The sequence below is a fragment of the Mustela erminea genome, chromosome 18, assembly GCF_009829155.1.
Source record: "Mustela erminea isolate mMusErm1 chromosome 18, mMusErm1.Pri, whole genome shotgun sequence".
Classification (NCBI taxonomy): domain Eukaryota; kingdom Metazoa; phylum Chordata; class Mammalia; order Carnivora; family Mustelidae; genus Mustela; species Mustela erminea.
Window position 1 is genome coordinate 60,208,210 of NC_045631.1, and position 14,704 is coordinate 60,222,913.

The window sequence follows — 14,704 nt, forward strand, 5'->3', positions numbered from 1 at the left end:
ACTGTCCAGTCAGCCAGGGCTTCAAGGAAGGTGAGCCTTTTTAACTCACTTTTTCTTTTGGAAAGAGCCAGTCTCAGAAGATGAAGTCATCGAGCCTGTTTACCAGCTGGGATCCCTGAATTTCTGGGCCCCTGACCAGAAAACAAAAACAAGCCTCCCCTAGCCCCAGCTCTTTAAAGTGTCCATCCCCAGCAGCAGCCAGGCCAAGTACATGGGCAGCTACCTATTACTGAAACACCCTGTTTCTCTTTCCTAGGTGTTTCCTTCAACAGTGTGTACACTCAGATTTGGAGAGTCTTACTGCATCTGGCTGCAGATCCCTATCCAGATGTTTCCGACTTGGCCATGAAGGTGCTCAACAGCATCGCCTACAAGGTACGTGTGATGGCGTTCCCGGTGAAGCCCACGAGTCTGCGTCTCCGTGATGGATATGCACACGGGGAGCACCGGGCACCATCAGGTCTACACTGTGGTTTAGAGACATCCATCAAGCACTTCACAGCGTACCCCGGCCTCTGTTTACGAGTAGCTTCAGTTGGGGCGCCATCCTGTGGTATTGGGGTGCCAGGACGTTAGTTAAGTGCTGCCATTAGCCTCGTGATCCTCTCGGGGTCTCTGTGGTCTGTAGTGATGCCTCCTTCGTTCCCAGTACCCGTGATTTGTGGCTCCTCCCACTCACAACTGTTCTGGCTGAAGGAAACCTTGAAGATCAAGCTTTTGGTTTCGTTACTACTTCTTTGTTGCTTTTTACGTCCAATTTTATCAATAGCTCAATTTGTCTTCATTACTCCCTTCCTTTTGTTTAGTCTTAGTGTAACTTGCTCTTCTGATTCTAGTCTCTTCAGATGGAAGCTGTGGTCATTACCTTTGCCTGAAACTGTGTGACACACAGAGCCGCCTCGAGACCTTCTTTTCTCTCTGAGGCCTAGGACGGCCTCCTGGCCGTGGTCAGCACAGCCGTGACTCGCGTGTTAATCAGAGGCTCCGGTCAGCCTCCCCCAACCCTTGGTTATCCTGGTCATGATGAAACCATATTCAGCTTATATAACTTTATTTTTCAGTGGCTTTTATGTAGTTAACCTTACTAAAAATCAACCTGAATTATTTAAAAATAAGATTTGAGTGCCTAATTTTAAAATTTAACGACTATAAATTCATCACAGTAGACCTGATGCCAGGATGTCAAATACATTTCTCTTAGGAATCTCTCTCTAGTACGTGCAGCCTAGAAACCACGTCTCCATGTCTTTTTGGATTATGTGTCAAGTGTGGAGCCGTAAGCCAGAGACTCCCCTCACTGCACTTCATGGTAATTAAATGCTGTGTGTATAATCGCTCCTGCCAGGCAAAGCCATGCCAGCCAATTACAGCAACCGGAAACATAGCCTTTCATACCTGCAGAATGGCACTCACGAATAGATACTTTAAAGGGGCAGGTGGCTTTCTGCCTGCTGTGCTGATCTAGACGGACACACACGTCCCAGTACATGCAGCTGGCACGCCCGAGGGCATGCCCAGGTGGAGGGACAGAGATCAGGGTGGGCCTCCTCCAGAGTCCATGCTTCCCAGAGCCTTGCTCAGGGCCGGCACAGCCTGTGTGTGCGAGCGTCTTGGTGTACGTCCGTGGGTGTGTCTGCGTATGTTCACTTTTAAGAGCAAGCATGGCTACTGAAGGATTTGGAAGCATAAACATGAAGGAAACATTTTCCTGTCCTCAATTTAATTACAGAAAATGTCTTACGTTCTACTCTAGTAACCAACGAGGAGATTACATTTTGGTTTACAGAGAAATGGACCTATTTTTGATATTCAACTCTGAAGGCAGATTTTTGTTCATCATAGTCAAACCGCCTTATTACTCTGGAATACCCCGTAGGATTCTGTATTCAAATATAGAAATTGCTTCCAGCTTGGGAACCCACACAGCTCAAGAGCTGTGGCCTAATTTTGAGTATTTATATCCCCTTTCCACACAGGCTTGGGGTTTACATTTTGCCTGTAGTTTTTTTTTATTATGGAAAATTTCAAACCGTGTGCAAGTACAACGGAGAGCAAGATGACCCCCGGGAACCGTGTTGGCCCCAGCCACCTCCCCCGCGCCGCTCCCGCCACCTGTAGTTTGGGGAAAACTCCGAGAAGGAAGTCTCGAGCTGCCGGCATTCAGATGTCAGGGTCACACATAATAATGATCGCTACTTTTAATATTTATGGGAAAATGGATCAGCACATAAACTCACCTAAAAATTGTCCGCTCGCGTCTCCACACCCGAGGAACGAGAGTGCGACCGCTGGGCCTGCTGTGGCACGCGCGCAGCCGGGTGTGACGGAGGTCGGAGGTCAGCGTGCGCGGTTCGAGGCTGAATGCCTTTCTTAGAGACTGAAGGCCTGAGCGACAAGAAACACGGAGAAGGTTGGGGTCGTCCCCAGAACAGCACCTTGTAAAGTGCCACGGAAACTGCGACTGAAACCCCACTCACCGTCATAGCGTCCGCTTCTTACGTTTCTCTTAGAAGCGTGTCATGGCGCAGGGACTCCCTCTTCCTCCAAGTTAGTGGCCTCAGCCAGCACCTGGGGAGCCCACTGTGCTTGTCCCAAATCTGATTTCACCCAGTGAGTTTGCACGTGGCCTCACGGCCAGCGACACGCAGGGCACCTGTCGCAGGCCCCTCTCCGTCCATCTTCCCGTGGGATCTGTGGTACGTGGGTAAACATCCTGACTTCTTTCCACATGAGTCAGCCTTCGGCTCCGGGAGGTGGAAGTTCCGGGTCGGCCTCTCCCCCTAGAATGATCCCTTTGCTGCATGAAGGCCGCCCGTGACCCAGCTCCTCCCTGGAAGGCCCGCAGCTGCCCCCAGCCCCACCATTCAGAGGCACGGTGCTGTCTGCGCCTGTCCTGGGCCGCCGCCCCATGTGCCCCCTGGCCTCCCTGGCCCCACTCTTTCCTGCTGCCTCCACCAGGAGGAGGGACCCCGAGAACTGTCAGGCCAGTGCCGGTCCTGGGAGCTGCAGGCCGCAGCAGTGCCCGCGAACCGACCATGCCGAGAGGCATCTGCGCACATAATTTGTACCTTCTCGTGCACCTGTCCGTCCCTGCCTCCCTGCAGACCCAGGGGTGACGGCGTCTTCACTCAACTAGCTTAGCTTACGGAAGTAGGGCTGTCCCTGAGAGTCACCGGCCCGTGGCCCTGCCAGGCCGGGTGTGGGAATAGCCCCAGGAGAGCTGGTTCCCTCAGGGACTCAGACCCAGTGACTCTGGGGTGGCCGCTGGGAATGTGTTTCACAGAGATGCTGCCCTGGGCCTTCTATGTGTCCCGCACATGGACTCACGGCCACCAGGTACCGGGTGGCCCTCCAGGCCCATGGGGCCCGCTCGCTCCGTCAGCCCGTAGCCTGTCACTTCACTTCCCCCAGCTCGCCCGCGGAGTGGGGCCTGTTGGAGGTCCTGCGGGATAGTAAACGCGGTAGTCCCGCGAGCCGGAGCGCGTCTCCTCCTTCTCTGTCTTCCTTCCTCTGTGCACGTGCGGCTGGTCCTGGAAAGGGGCCGCTGAGACTCTCTGGCCTCGACCTTGCGGGCTTCTCTTCCTGGGGGCCACGGACTGAGGCTTTCCGATGCCCGTCAGTGACCGTGGGCCAGTGTTCTGCTGGTCACCGTCGCTGGTGCCCAGAGCACTCCCTAGAGTCAGCCTTCCAGATGGAGACTTACGTTCTTTCTTTATTTTTTTTTTTAAAGATTTTATTCATTTATTTGACAGACAGAGATCACAAGCAGGCAGAGAGGCAGGGGGGGGGGAAGCAGGCTCCCTGCTGAGCAGAGAGCCCGATGTGGGGCTCGATCCCAGGACCCGGAGATCATGACCTGAGCTGAAGGCAGAGGCTTAACCCACTGAGCCACCCAGGCGCCCCAACTTTCATTCTTTATCTAGGAGCTGTAGCTTATAGAAAAATTACTTATTGGGTGAATAGATTTGGCTTTTATAGGTATCTTGTCAGTGAGCAAGCGGCCAGCGGGCTGTGCCTCATACAGCCCCAGATTCCCTCCGGATAACCCTCGTGAGAAACACCTTCTCCCACACAAGCCCAGGTCCTGGCTAGGAAGTCCACTGCACAGTCCTGCAGGTGCCGCACTCCCCCAGGAAAGAGCAGCCGGAAGCCCGAACCTGACTCTGTCCGGCCGAAGTCCGCTGTCCAAGGTCCTCTACGCGGCTTCCAGGCATCTTTCTCTGCGCTGGGTTAGACTCTGTGTGCCCTTGTGAGGTGACGCGTTCCAGTGGAAGAACCAGAGAGTAAGGGGACCTGGAGACGAGCCTGCCGCAGCCGCAGGCCCCTGTTCCAGACGCCCTGATCGCTGCACAGGGCAGAGAGCAGAGACGGGCTCATGTGTCTGCATGTGCCGCCACGTGTGTCCCTGTGAACGTTTCGGTGTTGGCCCCGGGCCCAGAGAACACACATCTGACCTGAGAATTCGCTTGTATCAAAGTCACGGTTGCGGCCCTGCGAGAGCTTGACCTATAGCCATGACCACCCCTCCTTGCGGCCTTGCTCGTCGGGATTCCGCCTGTCAGGGAGGGCACACAAGCCCCTCCAGTGGCTTCAGGACTGCATCCTGGAGCAGAGAGTAACGGGCCTTCACCGTGAGAAGGATGAGCAAAGGTCATCGTCAGCGGGGCTGACAGGCTCACGGCGGGCCCGGTCCTCTGCTCGGAGCCTGAAAGTGCTGTTGCCCTCCTGCTGACCTTCCCTGGCCGTGTGCGGTCTGTGTGACGCGACAGCTGGGACCAGCGCAGGAAGGAGCCACTCCAGAAGCCACTGCGGCTCCCCAGCTCGCCACCCTGCCTCACCCCGTGCCCTGTGTCCCCAGAGCAGGTCTGCACACAGGCGGGTCCCCTTGCGCTCATCCTGCAGGCCTATCAAGGCTGTCAAAGTGTATCAGCAGATCAGAGCCTAAAACAAAGCTTCCTCGAAGCCTGACGCTCTGTGATCGCTAGTGTGAAGGCTCTGAGCAGGCCCACCGCTCAGGATTTCTAACACGGACACAGGAGGAGAGCCAGGTGGCTGTGGGCATGGACGGTGTGGACGGTGTGGACATGGGGCTGTGGACGCCCTATCTGGGATGCCCTGGCAGAGGGACCAGGACCAGTTAGTCCGCGGGGCCTCCTGAGGGGCGGCAGGCTGGCAGCAGGCCCAGGAGAGGCAGGTGGGAAGGTGTCGGGGGGCGCAGGGAAGCTGGGGGGCTCTGCTAAGGTCTGCATCTCAGCACAGAGGCTTTCTGTCCCCCCTGCCGCTGCTGGAACTCCAGGGAGACACATAGGAGTTGACAGTTTCTTGGGTTCTTCACCCTCCTTTGGTTACTTGGGGATCGCTTGGCTCTTAGGTTTTGGGGGGAAGGGAGCTAGCCAGGTAATTTAAGTAGAAGCAAAAGCAAGTTCACAGTGTAACTTTTGTAATTCAAAAAAGCTTTTTTCATGATTTTTAAAGGTTGATTATGGTTCCGTTTTCTTGCTGTTCTTTCTTCTGAGTGGTGGATTATCAGGGCGACACTGGTGTCCTGTAAATGAAGAGTCTTACAGTTGTTTTGTTTTCTGCTGTTTTTCTGTCTGCTGGCTGAACGTAGGAGGTACAGCATCCCGACTGCTGTGGGGAGGGGCCCCGAGTAGGCCCCTCAAAGGTCGAGGTTCTGCTTGGCCCGGTGGTGGCGGCCAACTTTGTGACCCCGTCTGGCACTGACTGCACTCGGAAAGCCCAGATGGCCGCCTCAGCCACCACCTGTCCCGAGTGTCACCTGGGTGGCCACGGCCATCCTTGGACCCTCTCCACTGGGGTGTCCGGAGCCAGCAGGGCCCCCTGCCCAGCGAGCCCTGCACGCCCAGCAGAGCGTCCAGGAAAGGACGCCGTCAGGCGTTCGCTGCGCTTCCTGGTCACGTGTTCCTCCAGCAGACGTCTGGTTTCCCGATCCACGCAAACCTGAACGACCTCCCGGAGCGCTGGTCTCAGGCTGGCTCAGATCCTTCTCTGCAGGGAGATGTCACATGCTGCGCATGTCACGGAGGTTTCCAGAGTCTGCTACCTCGTCTCTGTCCACGACGTGCTGTGTCCGGGGACACGGTGTGAGCCCCTGCAGGGGAAGGCGGAAAGCAAACCCTGGGGTGCAGTGTTCTCAGCCATCCTGGGACGGGGTCCCGGCGCCCTGACTCGCCATTGACCCTGGCGTGGTCTCGTGGCTGCAGCTCCAGGAGGGCCAGCCCTCGGGCCTCCTGGTTCTAGAAGAGCGGACAAGCACAGTTTCACCTGCAGGGCTCTCCTGCCGCGAGCACCACCTCCCCGGCCAAGAGGCCCCTCCTCCAGTCACGAGGCCGTGACCCCGCAGCCGCCCACAGCCTCGGAGGCAGCCAGCAGCTGACCGTCCGCGCCACTTGTCCCTTTGCTCTTGCAGGCCACGGCGAACGCCCGGCCGCAGCGGGTCCTGACCACGTCCTCACTCACCCAGTCGGCCCCCGCCAGCCCCACCAACAAGGGCATCCACATCCACCAGGCGGGGTAAGTGGCCTGTGTGCCTCGCCTGGGCCCCTGGCTAGAAGCCCTCACTGCCTTCCTCTGACCTGAGCCTGACGTCTGCTGCCCCGCAGAAGTTCAGAAGCGAGGGTCTCCACCTGGCCGGTCGGCCCCCCACAAACACAGTGTCCAGAGGCAGGAAGCCGTGAGCAGACGTGGGCTGCTGCACCCGCCTGGGCCCCGGCTGGTTTGCTTAGGGGGCGCAGCTTGCCTGGGGCTACCCCAGCTTTCTGGAGAGGGGACTCCGAGAACCTGCAGGCAGGGCCTGGAAGGGTCATTGGCAGCTGGGGTCTGGAGGCATGGGGACGTGCCGGGCGAGTGAGGACATGTTGGGCTCCTGATCCGGGTCTGTTGGCGCGACTAGGTGGGCGGCGTGCGGACAAGGCATTTCACGTTTGGGTAAAACGCAGCGTGTCCTCTTCCCCAACGGCAGGGGCTCCCCGCCGACGTCCAGCGCCAGCAGCTCCAGCCTGACCAACGACGTGGCCAAGCAGCCAGTTGGCCGAGACCTGCCCGCGGGCCGCCCTGGTGGCCCAGGCACTGCGGGGGTGCAGTACACGCCCCACTCCCAGCAGTTCCCCCGCACGCGGAAGATGTTCGACAAGGGCCCAGACCAGGTACCCTCAGACCGTCCCCTGGCGCTCCTCGGGAGTGTGGGGGCCGCACACCACGCCCCTCGCTGTGAGCCCAGACTCTGGAGCCCAGGGCCGCCGCCCCCTCTGCCGCCAGCGGGAGCGCTCGGTTTGCACCAGCATCACAGCTGTCACGGGGTCCTTTCTCCTGTGGCCTTTGGTGGTGGGCTCCCCGTGCCGGCACCCCCCACGCAGCCGGAGCTCGTTTGCTCCTGGGACTCGTTCGCTTTCTCCCTTCGTGGATGGGCAGCCTTGTCCACGGGCCGGGGCAGCTGCCCCACAGAAGTGGCTGTTCTGAGCGGGGCACTGGCTTCTCCGTAAGCGTTTGTTGTGCCACGTAGGGGGCCGCGGCCTCTGCCTCTCAGCTGGGATTTCAGAGACCTCGGGAGCGGGAGGAGGTGGTGTCCCCGTGTGCCTGGGCGCCGTGAGCACAGGAGCTGGGCCTTGGCTGTCATCCAGACGGTCTGCCGCTTACCAACAAGGACGTACCGAGGGAGTCGGGCTGCTGTGGACGCCACGTCAGCCGTGGGTCGCAGCTCCTGTGACCCACAGTTTTAACAGGAAACTCCCAGCAGCCTGCAGGGGGACCAGAGCAAAGGCACATGTGCCCCCAGACCCACACCCACCCTGGCATTCAAGGCCTCTGCTGGTAGATGTGGCCGTGAGCCCCCGTCAGAGCTTCCTTCTCCTGGCTGGACCCTGACGCGGGTTAGCCAGCGGGAGCGGCAGGGCTCGGGGGCACTCTCTGTCCTTGGGGCCACGCGTCCAGGGGCTGGGCCCGGCAGAGCTTCCCGCAGCTGTCGGGATAAGACCCTCTCACTGCGTCCCAGCTGGGGGACTTGGCCCCAGGCAAGGCTTCCCTGGATAATGGGGGCCCCTGTCAGGAATGCCTTCAGTGCGGCCACCCCGGTTTCCTTAGACCCTGCCGTGGGAAACACACGTGTCGCACCTCAAAGCAGCAGCACCAAGCCGTGTAGGTCTTGCTGCTTGTGTGGCCCTCCTGTGCCGGAGCCACTTGGCACAGCAGGGGGCCCGATCACTCGCAGCCGCTGCCCTGCCAGACCGCAGAGGCCGCAGGGCCTTGCTGACCTCACTCACCTGGCCTGTGCATCTGATGGAAGAGTGACAGCCTCTGCACCCCACACCGCCGTGGCTGGCCCGGGGGATGGTGCCCTGAGTGCAGGCTCCATGGCCCTCCCTAACGTGGGCTCCCCGGAGCCCTGGCCACACACTTGGTCCCCTGCCACCAGGGTACAGGCGTGAGGCCGGCAGAGAGAGGTTCTCGGCAGCCAGACCGCTGCCTTTGCCTCCTCTCCAGTCCTCTCGGGCGCACAAAGAGGTGTGTGGGGTGTGTGACTGTGTCTCTCTTTTCTCTCCCCTCCCCCGAACGCCCGTGCAGACCGCCGACGACGCCGACGACGCCGCGGGGCACAGGAGCCTCGTCCCGGCCACGATGCAGACCGGCTTCTGTGACTGGAGCGCCCGGTACTTCGCCCAGCCTGTCATGAAGGTAGCGTGTGTCGCGGCACACACACCCCCTCCGGGTGCGCAGCGGGCCCGCTGGCCGCCTCTCGTGCAGACACGGGTCGGGCAGAGCCTTGCCCTCGGCTCCCGTCTTGCCCTCCTTCCTTCCCGCAGAGCCCCGGCCTCTGGCCTCCGCGGTCGGAGCCTTCTGCTCCCAGCCGATGGCGGACCCTGCCGGGCCTGCACACTGTCCCCGCTGGCCACCCGCCTGGCTCCCGCTGGCCCAGCCGCTGGCCCTCTGGGTCTCCCGACCCGTCACATTCACGGCTGCTGAAGGGCCGCCCCAGACTGCCGTCCGGAGGCTGATGTGAGCAGTCGGAACAGCAAAGGAACGGACTCCCTCTTCCGCCCTGTCTTCTGAGAGAGACCAGGCCGGCCTGCCCTCCCCGAGCCACCTGCACAAGCGCGTCACGCTGTCCCACTCGGCAAGGCCGCCGGGCCTCTGCGGCCTCCTGGTGAGGACGGCCCGAGGCTTGGGCTTTGACCCGTCCACCAGGGCCAGTTCTGGTGCTACATTCTACCACATCCCTGACCAGAGACACGTCCTGTCACCACAGATTCGAGCCGCGCATCCAGGGGCTGGCGTGGGGCGGGCCGCGCTTTGTCCTGCTGTCTCTGCCCCGGAGCGCTGCGGGGCTTGTGGCAAGCTTCCCGGAAGCCCGCTCTTAGAGAGCTCCGTCTTCCCTCACGAAGGGCCCTGAAAACTGCAGTTTCTTCTTCATTGTGTGACAAGCTACACGTCGGAGCAAGCTCCTCGAGGAGGGCTTGGACCCCGCGTGACCACTTCCGTCCCGTTCCCTCATTCCCCATGGCGACGCTGATCTTTGTCAGTAGAAGCACGAGACGGTCGTCGTGGGGACCTGAGGCAGACAACGGAGTTGTAGTTCACCGAGCCCCTTGCTGACAAGGGGAGCCCTCCCTTCCGTCTGCTGAGCGCGACTCCCAGCAGTGGTTGGCAGGAAGCGTCGGGAGCCGGAGCAGCTGCTACCTTCGGCGCGGCGACTCACTTGCTGCAATGACCGACTCCGGGAAAGGATCCGGGTCACGGAGCGTCCGTGTGCTGTTTACCATAGCGGGAAGGACCCACCCAAAGGCCCAGTTGGGGACGAGGGCTTAGCCACGGCGGACTGTTGGATATGATGTTTCTTGTTATTAGAAAGTTAAGGTTGGAAATTAGTATCTTAAGGAAATGCTCGTGCTAAAACCGACAGGAAGGGGGAAAAAACAGGACATAAATCGGCCACAGGGTGGTCCTCGTGGGAACCAGAGCACATGGGACACGCACCAAGGCAGCCGGCCCGGCCCTGAGCCTGTTGATCCTCTGTCTGCTCTCTGTTGGTCCCACTAAGCGCCAAGTACCGGCACAGTCAGGGCAAAGTACGAAAGTGGCAAACACGAGGCAGCCAAGGCCATGCTTACCTCCCGGACTTTCGGCGCGCTGCCTGCCACCACCGGGTAGGCCCCCAGGCTGCCACCCGGGCCCTCGCTGAGGAAGGAACGAGTGAGCAAATGCTGGAGTTTGCACCCCGACGCGGGGGCCCTGCGGCTGTGGGCCGCGAGCCGACCTGAGAGCTCTGCTGCCGTCTGCTTTCGGGGAAATGGAGTTTTGTTCAGTGTCTGCAGAAGCTCGTCTCGCTGACACAGTCTCCTGCAAGCGAGGCCAAGTGGGTGGGGGCCTGGGGTCAGGGGTGGGGGGCTGCTCGGCCTCTCACTGAAGTGGCATCGCCTGTAAGTTATGGGGGTTTCTTGGTGTGGCGGTGAGTGGCTTTTCCTGACATCTGAAACCGCCGTAGGCCATCACATTGCCAGCGGGGACAAGGGCCGTGGGTCCCCAAGCTCCATCCCCCCCGGCCGGAGGCGAGCGTGGTCCTCCCAGGCTCTGGTTTCCTCTGGTCCGCGCGGGTCCTTGGGCCAGATTAAGCCGGGCGCCTCCTGGGAGCACAGTCAGCACACACTGAGCGGCTTCCTGAGCGCAGCCCGGGGGGTTCGCTCCCGTGCTACTCGCGTGCATGCCCAGAGCTGGCACCGCCCCCTTTCCCGTGTGGCCACAGGTCCGCTGCCTTGGTGCCCTCTTCGTGCACCCGGAGTGTGTCCTGGAGGGCCCGCTGGGGGCAGCCCGCGCATCGCCGGCAGGGAGCCTGCGGCTTCAGAGCACGGACACAGCCGTGGCCTGGGGAAGGAGCACCCTCGTGGGTGCGCCTCTGGCCTTTCCCGCATAGCCCACGGGAGGCGGCCAGGAAGTCGCTGCGTAAGCCAGGCCATCTCGCTTGGACAGACTGTCGCGCAGCGGCGGCTCTAAGGGCCGAGCCCCGGCGTCCGGGTTGGAAGTGAAGCTGTCTCTGACCGGTTTTGTCCACAGTTCCTGACGTGGCTGAGATCCTGGGTGGTGGTCGAGGGTGGTCGAGGGCCTGGGAACTTCTACGTTAGTCAGAGACCCTTTCTAAACGTCAGAGGAGGAAGCGCTTTTATCTCATGGTAATTTTTTAAGAATTGCCCTTGTTCCAGGGCTCACCCTGAGGGTGTTCTTTCATTCCTTTATTTCATCATCTAATGGCGCATGCGGGGGCAGCGAATGAGCCAGGAGCTTTTTTGTTAGCCTGTTTCACGCACAAACTAAGAATAGCTCAAAGCTAGGATTGTACCCCAGAAGTCCGAGCGCTAACCCGCGTCAGGTCCATGTGGGAAACTGAGCTCGCCACCAGAGAGCAGAACTGTCCCCAGCGTGTCCACGCACCACCACGGGGCCCTCGTGCTTGGGGGACCTGGTGCCCACCCCGTGGCGGCCGGGCAGTTTCCACTTCTTGCCACTTCAGGTCTGCGTGGCCAGAAAGAACTGTGTTCTGGAGCAGGCCGCCCTGTGACATGAAGGACCCCAGCTGCCATTTTTGTGCAGAACCTGACAAGCTGAGACTAACATTCAGATGGAAATGCAGGAGGCCCAGGGTGGCACTGGGGGGAAGCAGGGTTGTAAAAGACAAGATAATTCAAAATTCAAAACCGATTTCAAACCCGCTGCCCAGCGGCAGGAAGGGGACGGCATGGTGCTGGCTTAAGGACAGGCGCACGGTGAGTGGCCTCGAGCAGGAGCCCAGAGGCACCCCACGCTGCAACACGCTACAGCCGCAGACCGACGGCTTAGTGGAAATGGACGCGCTGCGTGACAGGCGCCAGCGACCAGAACTCACGCCGCACGGTGACGAGAACGCAGATGGTCCCGCATCCGGGAGGGGAAATGAGTGTAGTCACAGCCGTCCAACAGAGAAAGACCGCTCCAGCTGCGGAAGCTTCCCTCGCAAATTTTACACAAATTTAGGGAAAAAATAATACGCGTTCTTTATAATCTACTGCAGGAAATGAAAGGAGCCAACACCTCCCAGTTCAGTCTGAGGACAGCATTACGTGGATACCAAAACCAGTCAAAGACTTTAAAGAATAAAAGAACCACAAACCAATGTCCTTCAGGAATGTGGCCTCCAAACCTCCAACATGATATTATCAGACCAAGTGCAGCAAAACATAAAACGGACAAGACGTTGCTGACCAAGCGGGTTATATCTCAAGTATGCCAAGTTGTGTGAAATGAACCGTCGTCGAGTGTTTCAGCAGACTGAAGAGAAACCGTCTCATCGTCCCCGCAGCTGCAGGAAAGGGTTTGACAGAATCAACAACGGTCCATCATGAAAGTGTCCACAAACGAGGACCCGACGTAAGCTGCCTTCCCCGTACGCGCCCCTGCAGAACGCCCAGCTGCCGTTCTCACCGGCGAAAGACACGCTGTCTTGTCTCAAAACCGGAACTACGGCGAGGCCGTCTGATCTCCCGCTCCCGGTGCTCAGCCTGCCGGAGGGCGGCGTGCAGGCAGAAAGGCGGGAGAGCTCTGCTGACGCTGCGCTGTCGTGTGTGCGGGACCCCCGGGGCTTCTGCTTAATGTCATGAGCGGAGAGGAGCCGGTGACACTGCGGGATACACGGTCGTGACACCCGAACCCGTTTCTGCAGGAACTCCTGGAAACTGAAATTAAACCACTTATAATAACACCCCCAAAACATTACATACTTAACTGAATCTTCTTTTAAAAAAATACACATGAGACCCGACAGCTGAAAAATACAAAACAGCGATGAAGAAAATGCATGGAGGCCTGATGCGAGGCGCGCTCGGGGGCCAGAGCGTTCGGTGACCCGAGGTGTCCGGTCTCCCTAACCTGGCACGCAGGTCAACGCCAGCCCACTCCGTGTCCCACCGCGTTTTATTCTAATCAACAAGCCTGTTCTAAAAATTACAGGAAAAAGCAAAGAAGCTAAAGAAAGAAGTTTTGTCACAGAGCACAGTCGGAGGACCCACACTGTGTGACCTCAAGAGGCCACTTAGCAGTGCGCTGGGGAGGGCAGGCGCGGGCTCTGGGGGGACAGGACGGAGCCCCGAGACGGAGCCGCGGCACATCCCATTGGGCTTCCACAAAGCCCCAGACGGAAGATGGTCTTTCAGCGTGGGGCGTTGCGGTGACTGAACGTCCGCTTGCCCAGAAGAAGAATGTCAGTCCATCTCCCACACCACATCCAGAAACCAACTCCAAGACCATCTCGTCCTGCCGTGAAACCTACAGCCAGGAAACTTCTAGAAACAATGGATCTTTGAAAAGCACAAGCTTCTCAAAAGACACAAGAAGAAAATGGGAGGTGGGTTTCGTCCTATTATCTGCTTTGTGAATGTCCCTGTTAACATGAAAACACGAGCCACAGCCTGGAGAAAAGCACCGTAAAACACACGTGTAACGAAAGTCTTGCATCCGTATTAGAAAGAACTCCCAGGGTCCATACAGGACACGACGCCCTTAAAAACCACAGACAAGAGGTTGGCCGAGACCGTTTCCCGAGAAGGTGTGCAGACAACAAAGGAGCACGGACAAGGCGAGTGCAGTTAAGACAGGAGGTCGCCGGGGGCACGAGCTGCCACAGGAGACAGCAGCGCGCCTCCGCACGATGGCAAACGTCTCAGACCCGTGAAGCCCAAGGGCTGACGAGGGGCACCGAGCTGCTGGGACTCCCCCCGTGCGCAGAGGACGAGTATCACAGACACTCTAGAGACGTGTGGCCCCTCCTATAAAGCTGAGCGCACACTGACCCACGACCCAGCACCCCTGCTGGACGGGCACTCCCCCGGGGGCAGTGGGAACCCGAGTGCGCAGCCGCTAGCGGTTTCATTCATAATCACTGAAACCCGACAGAAGCCAGGCGTCCTTCCCCTGGTGCGTGAGCAGTGAGGGGCCACATAGGGAACCACCAGTCACCTGAGAAGGTTTTCCGGATAAATGGTTCGCGCCCAACGTTGCTGAACCTCGCGCGTTAGTGCTCACTGAAAGAACCAGATAGGAGGACTGCACGCCGCCAGGCTCACACACCTGACGCTCCAGAAAAGCCAAATCAGAAGGGCGGGGTGGCTGCCAGGCCCGGGGCTGGGCGGCCGACCCCAGAGGGCCATGGAGCCGGGCCGGGCTCTATTCTCCACCAGGAGAGGCGGGTGACCTGCACGGGGACTCCGTCTCCGCCAGCCTGATGCTTTGCAGGGAGTGTCGTCGGAGGACAAAGGCGTTCGCGTCTGGCCGCGGTGCGCTCAGGGCACCCGGGCCTCACCTCGGTGCTGCTCCCACCGGCGGCACCAGCGCAGAGCATGCCTGGCCAAATCACGGGTGCCGTGTCGCCAGGATCCGCTGCCTCTCTGCGCCGGAGTCCACCTCCTCTTTTGTTCCCACACGACCGGAAAAATCACAGGACGTGTTGGGGTGAGGCGCTGCCTTGTGTCGTCAGAAGGGGCCTCGTCTGTGGGTCTGAGCCTGTACCTCTCGTTGGTAGCCTTCCCAGGCGCTGTCTCCCCTTTTGCCTTCGGGGGACCCACTGATCCTTGCTCCAGTTGTTCCAGGGCCAGCCCAGACCGGAGGCCCCCGCCCCCGCATCTCCGGGACGCGTCAGGGTGGGACATGTTTTCCGTGCAGAGGCCGG

At 59.5% G+C, this 14,704-nt stretch overlaps 1 protein-coding gene across 7 annotated transcripts in view; it reads left to right on the plus strand.

Moving 5' to 3' along the window:
• Positions 1–14,704, plus strand: part of RPTOR (regulatory associated protein of MTOR complex 1) — a 306,996-nt gene that overhangs the window by 268,795 nt on the left and 23,497 nt on the right. For all 7 annotated transcript variants that reach the window (XM_032322464.1, XM_032322470.1, XM_032322466.1 and 4 more), the window contains 4 exons: positions 257–375; positions 6,431–6,534; positions 6,983–7,166; positions 8,581–8,691. In XM_032322464.1, the coding sequence (XP_032178355.1) occupies positions 257–375; positions 6,431–6,534; positions 6,983–7,166; positions 8,581–8,691 (518 nt within the window). The remainder of the gene's footprint in view (positions 1–256; positions 376–6,430; positions 6,535–6,982; positions 7,167–8,580; positions 8,692–14,704) is intronic.